The following is a 6000-nucleotide window of genomic DNA, read 5'->3' as shown; positions in this document are numbered from 1 at the left end:
GAATTTCCTCATGATACATGGCATACTATCCAATCTCAAAGGCAAGGTCAATTCCAGCCCAGTTCAATTCCAGCCCTACCTTGGAGCTGAAGATTTAAACTTAATCTATACATTTTTGAGCCATGTGAATTTCAAGCATAGGAAGAAATCAACTTTTGTTCTGGAAGCAGTCTATGGTACTCATTTACCTCTGTTTCCTCATCCAGCCAACACACACTTGAATCTCTAGAGTAAATTGGCTTCTCTAGAGTCTTCCAGCTGGTAATAACTGGAAGTTCAATTGAACTTCTGTCAAGACTCTGGACTTGAAATTCTGGCATTGGGACTTCCCTGGTGGCACAGTGGTTAAGAATCCAACTTCCAATGTAGGGGACGTGGGTTTGATCCCTGGTCGGGGAACTAAGATCCCACATACTGTGTGGCAACTAAGCCCATGAGCCGCAACTACTGAGCCTGTGTGCTCTAGAGCCTGAGTGCCACAACTAGAGAGAAGCCCGTGTGCCGCAACTAAGGCCCGACACAGCCAAATAAAAAAAATAATAATAAAAAAAGGACTTCCCTGGTGCACAGTAGTTAAGAATGCTCCTGCCAATGCAGGGGACACGAGTTCAATCCCTGGTCCGGGAAGATCCCACATGCCGCAGAGCAACCGAGCCTGTGCGCCATAACTACTGAGCCTGCACTCTAGAGCCCGCAAGCCACAACTACTGAGCCACGTGCCACAGCTACTGAAGCCCGCGTGCCTAGAGCCCATGCTCTGCAACGAGAAGCCACTGCAATGATAAGCTTGCACACCGCAGTGAAGAGTAGACCCCTCGCGGCAACTAGAGAAAGCCCACGCACAGCAACAGACCCAATGCAGCCAAAAATAAATAAAGTTATTTTAAAAAAATGTTAAAAAGAAATTCTGGCATTGGAGTGGCTACAAGGCTAGGTATCAGGTTTGGGGACTGAGTGATGTTAGCTGAAGCTGTTTAACACATAACAGTCTAATGCTCAGGCAGACCAGAATTCCTTTCATGTTTCCTTTTCCTTTCCTTTCCTTCCTTCCTAAATCCAGTTTGTACAGCTTGCATTGTGTTAGGGAGGTGTTGGATTCGTAGATAAGAAAAAGTGATTGTAGAAAATAGGAAGGAAAGAGGGGCAGTAGGGTTAGCTGCAGCTACCTCTGTCTTCTTTTTAAGCTTTGGAATTCAAGTGGGAATTAGTCATATACTCTCATGTCTTACTCTGTTAAATTTTTTTTGAATTCTTTTTTTCTACTTACAAACTAAATATTTCTAAAAATGAAAGAAACTAGCCACAGTAGGTTTCTGGTTCATGTGAACTGGGGAATATTCAATATTAAGTTAGTTTGTTGATCTAATTAATATAGGCATGTCTTTAGAATCATCAACATTAAGTATAATACTTCTATTATACCTAGGTTTTAAAAAAATTTTTTTTGAAATATAGTTGATTTACAATGTTGTGTTAGTTTCAGGTGTACAGCAAAGTGATTCACACACACACACATACAGGTTATTACAAGATATTGAGTTTAGTTCCCTGTACTACACAGTAGGTGTCTGTTGGTTATCTATTTTATATACAGTAAATATTTTTGAATTTTTAAGAAATGCAGAGGGCGGGAGTGAACACAGATTCAGGAACAAAATGGATAGTTACTGTTACTGGATGTTAATAACTTTTACCATGGAGTTATTTTAACTATTAGAGAATAGTCTAGTGAAGACTTTGACTTGTTGCTCCTCTTTCATATTACAGAAAAATATTTTTCATCTTCTCTTCCGTTCTTATACTGGAAATTTGGGTGGTAAGATAAGGAATATATTTTCAAGTTTTAGTCCTATTGCTGGTTATTCCAGTTATTCCACTCGCTCTGGTTTCACAATTCAAGAAATATTGAAGCGATGCAGAGATAAGACAACAGTGGGGCCTGATTCAGGGCATAACTAACATCAAATTCCTGAATGAACTAAATAAAATACACTCTTCTACTCCAGAAATGTTAGGGAATGGAAGATTTATATTTATTCCTTGACCAGCTCATAAAGTCCAGAGAACTACATAATATGAGATTACATTTAGACACCTTGAAGACCAACTAGGGACTTAACTGTTGCACAGTATCATTCAAATTCTGAGCACCACGACTTGGGAACTGGAAATCTTGGAGAGAGCTTAAAGAGCCACAATGATTACTAATAACCTTGACAAGCTGTAGAAATGGCCAGATAATTACAGGATGAACTTAATAGAAATACACAGTAATTTACAGGAAGAGAAAAATAAGACTCTATAAGTACAAGGGAGAAGGCTTGGCTTTGTGGGAAAATGTGGGAATCAGTAAACCATAAGCAAAACATGAATTAGCCATATAGTCCAGATGTTTTATTTTTTATGAATAAAACCCCAAAACTTGTAGATTACATGTGAGAATATTGTATTTAAGAAACAGGCAGTTATCCCCTAGTCACTTATACAGTTATTTATTAAGCACCTATCATATCAGGCTAGACACTCTTAGGGCTGGCATAAAACGGGGAAGAAGACGTAAGACCCCCATCTTCACGGAGCTCGCTAAAGTGTAGTAAATAACAAAGCTAGTACCTTTAATACTCTCTTCAGTTTGTATTCTGTAGTCAACTCGAGTACAGCAAATACTGTGAGCAGAGATCCTACTTTTACATTTTGGATCCCATTCCATGCCTAGCAGCATCTTTTAAGCAATCAACTTGGATTAAGGGGTAAAAATTAGCCCTAAAAGAACTAAAATTTGAAAAAGTAAACACTTGTCTGATCATCAGATATGTCGATCGAAATCTGCAGGTTTCCTCTTAAGCGCGTTTTAAATATTTGAGAACCTATTACATGCAGAACAATTCTCAACACAATGCTTTGTGTACAAAAGGGAAGGTGGGAATGGATTCATATTGCACATCATGATAATTGCTGTGGAAATCCTGCACGGGTGGACAGCCCATCATCCGCGGGTTATTTTTCCCCATTTCTTTTCTCTTTTAGCCGAAAGACAAAACGCTTAAAACAGAAGCCACAGGGGTGGGACACACCGCTAGGACGGGGGGTACAAACACCAGCTCCTGCAGCTCGGCAGGCGCGGAGGACCGACTCCCCACCCCCGGCTTCCCGGCGCCCGGGATTTCAGAGCGGACGAGGCGTCCCCCCAGAGGAAAGACAGGGCGCCGCAGACGCCCCCCCCCGGAGGAGTCACCAGTCACCCGCCCCGCCCCGGGGTCCTGTTCCTCTTGGGCTCCCCGTGACCATTCGGGCGTGCGCTCCGCAGAGAGGCCAGTAGAGCACGGTTAGGAAACCAGGCACTCGAGACCCCAACAGCATTTACTTGCCACCCACTGTAGCCCCACCGCCCAGCAGGCCAAGCAGGCCGAACCAAGAGGCCTCGCGGTATCGAGCCTCCGCCCGCCCCGCCTCCTCGCCCTCCTGCCGGCCCCGCCCTCGCTCTCTCACCCCTCCCCCGCTCCCGCCTTGCTTCCCCGACAATCTCCTCGCGCTCCCGGCCCGGCACGCGCGCTGCGCCCGGCCGCCGCTGCCACCGCCGCAGCCGCCGCCGCTGCGGAGCGTTCCTCCGCGGTGCCTGGCTTCCAGCTTCGGGCCGGAACCGGAAGTTTAGGGGGCGGGGCCGGCGGAGGCCAGGGAACCGAAAACGCGGCCGAGCCCGGAGCCTGGAGCCGGAGCCAGAGCCTGGACCAGAACTTGGCCGCCGCCTGCGCTGCCGCCGCCGCTCGCCTCTCCTTCCCCGCGCCGCCGCCGCCGCCTCGGCCGCCACCGCCGCGAGCTCAACCGCCAGTGGTCCGGGGGACTTTGGGTGTCCGGGCTGAAGGTCGGTCCGGACGTCGGACCCAGCTCGGTTCCCGGACTGTCCGGGCGGCAGCGGACGCCGCAGCCGCCGCCTCTTCGTCGCCTCAGCCTGGCGTTTTGTTCCGAGAGACCCGAGAGGCGAGCGGAGCTGACAGTGATTTTGACAGTGATTTAAACCCGCTTTTGTTGTTGTTGGCTTTTCGTTGTTTGGTTTTGTGTGTTGTGCTTGTGTGTGGCGGTTTTTCCCCCGTGGTGCATTTTTTTTTTTTAATTGTTGTGCTCGCTGTTTTTATTTTTCATTTTTTTCCCTCTTTTTTTGACCCCGTGAACGCTTTTTTGGTCGGGGCTTCCGAATATGTTTTATGACGGTTGATTTTACACCAGGAGGTTTGTTTCCGAGGAAGACCCAGGGAACTGGATATCTAGCGAGAACTTCCTACGGCTTCCCCGGCGCCTCGGGAAAATGGGAGCTGCTGCAAAGTTGGCGTTTGCCGTCTTTCTTATCTCTTGTTCTTCAGGTAGGTGCATGGAGCGCGGCGCGGCGGGGCTGCTGCCGCTGCCGCTGCTGGCGGCTGCGGTTGTTGTCGGGTCGACGAGCTTCAGAGGAGCCTGGGGAGGTTTCCCCCCACCCCAAGCCCCTCGGCGGCCGCCCCCCAGGGCTGATTATGATATGGAAATCTCCATGAATTTTCTTCGTTTTGAGTTAGGTTGGTAAGAGTGACTGCTCTGTTGTTGTGGAAGTGAGAAAGTCATGGTTTGTGGCCGTAACACTGGATGACAGCGCTGGTTGGGTTGCAATTAAGCCGCAAATACCACAAGTGACAATTTATGCAAAGGTTTGAGACCCGAAAGGCGTATTCCAAAATGTCCTTTAGTGTGGCATCCTCCAAAATAAGGGTGTTTTTTTTGTTGTTGTTGTTGTTTGTGTTTTAACGTCTTTTAATTAGTGCTTCAGTGACTATCACAACAGAGATCAAAGTCAGCTGCTACTTAATTTTGACCGTGAGAAACAATGCATTATATCAGCAATTTCATCTGGGTCTCCCCTCACGTTTTCTTCAACTTCAGTGTCCAGCAGTGTTAAAAATAGTTGTAGTTGTTGTTGTTGGAGTATTAGCAATAACCCAGTGCAGAAGAGGTATGCCGCTGTGTGTTGGTAATGTGCTGGCTTTCAACCACCATTTATGTGCTCTTTTCTGGCAGAGATTTTGCTTACCTACGGAATACTTATTTTAAACGCGTTGTATTGAAGCATTGTTTTCGGTTTAGAACAGCCCATTTGAAATTGTTCACACTGCCAAATACACTGTAGTCTTCCAGGGTTGGAAGAATAATCTGGCCCATTTATATTTGAAATTTTGATTTTGTGAGAACGTTCTGTGGTTGCAACCAGTGGTTGGAAAACTAGTCTTTTGTATTTGAAATTCTGTAAATGAATACAGCATCTAGCTCAGAGGTGTGCAAATGTACCTAAGAGGAGAGTTAGTTTGATAGAAGAAACAATTTTAAAGTGGCAGTGGATCTATTTATCATAAAATTCAATTTTCAGTTACTAGGTTGTGAGATAGAATTATAGGGGGACAACGAATTGACAGGTTTGTGGCCATGTCTTTATCTCGTTTGCCACAGGGAAATTAGAGGGTGGTAGTCTTTTCTTTGTGTACCTCTGTGGTGTGTGTATTTGTGTGTGTGTGTGTCCGTGTCCACCCATCCTCCCTGCCCCCCTTTTTAATAGAATCTTTTGTAATGTATAGAATTTTGCTGAATGGTACATTTCCTTGTGGTTAATAAATGGATAAAGTCTAGTCTTATGTCTGTAGTGGTATTGATCAGTTCCGGGTGGGCTGAATGTGTTGTGAAATGGCGATCATTGCCAGAGATTAACCAACAGAATCATGTCTGTTTAAATGGAAGAAAGAACATGCTTAAGGCAGGCTGACAGTTCTTTTTGTGCACGGTTTGGGGAGGAAGATAAACAATGGTGTCTCTGAAATGAATGAATACTGGATAACATTAAACCTCTAGCTTTTGTGACATAACTTAACCATGTAGTTTTAATTTTTCCTGTAGTACTCTTCCTCCTCTGGCCCTATATGTTCTGGTTGGTGAACTCCTCTTGTTCTCATCCCTTTTTCTGATCTTCTGCCCTTGAGGAGGAGG

The 6000-nt window shown here is 45.7% G+C and overlaps 1 protein-coding gene across 3 annotated transcripts in view; it reads left to right on the top strand.

Annotated features, from left to right (window-relative positions):
- The first annotated feature begins 3736 nt into the window (after window positions 1–3736).
- Window positions 3737–6000, top strand: part of ACVR2A (activin A receptor type 2A) — an 86016-nt gene continuing 83752 nt past the window's right edge. For 2 of the 3 annotated variants that reach the window (XR_003438219.1, XM_027131645.1), the window contains exon 1: window positions 3798–4358. Coding sequence is in view for 2 of the 3 variants with exons in the window: in XM_027131645.1 (XP_026987446.1) it covers window positions 4304–4358 (55 nt within the window). In the remaining variant the exon portion in view is untranslated. Of the gene's footprint in view, window positions 4359–6000 lie in introns of all 3 variants that reach the window. The other variant, XM_027131642.1, reaches the window with a different exon arrangement.

This window comes from Aethalodelphis obliquidens, unplaced genomic scaffold (assembly GCF_003676395.1).
Source record: "Aethalodelphis obliquidens isolate GAN/ISIS:26980383/991018 unplaced genomic scaffold, ASM367639v1 scaffold2, whole genome shotgun sequence".
NCBI classification, from domain to species: Eukaryota; Metazoa; Chordata; class Mammalia; order Artiodactyla; family Delphinidae; genus Aethalodelphis; species Aethalodelphis obliquidens.
This window is presented reverse-complemented; position numbering and strand designations above follow the sequence as displayed.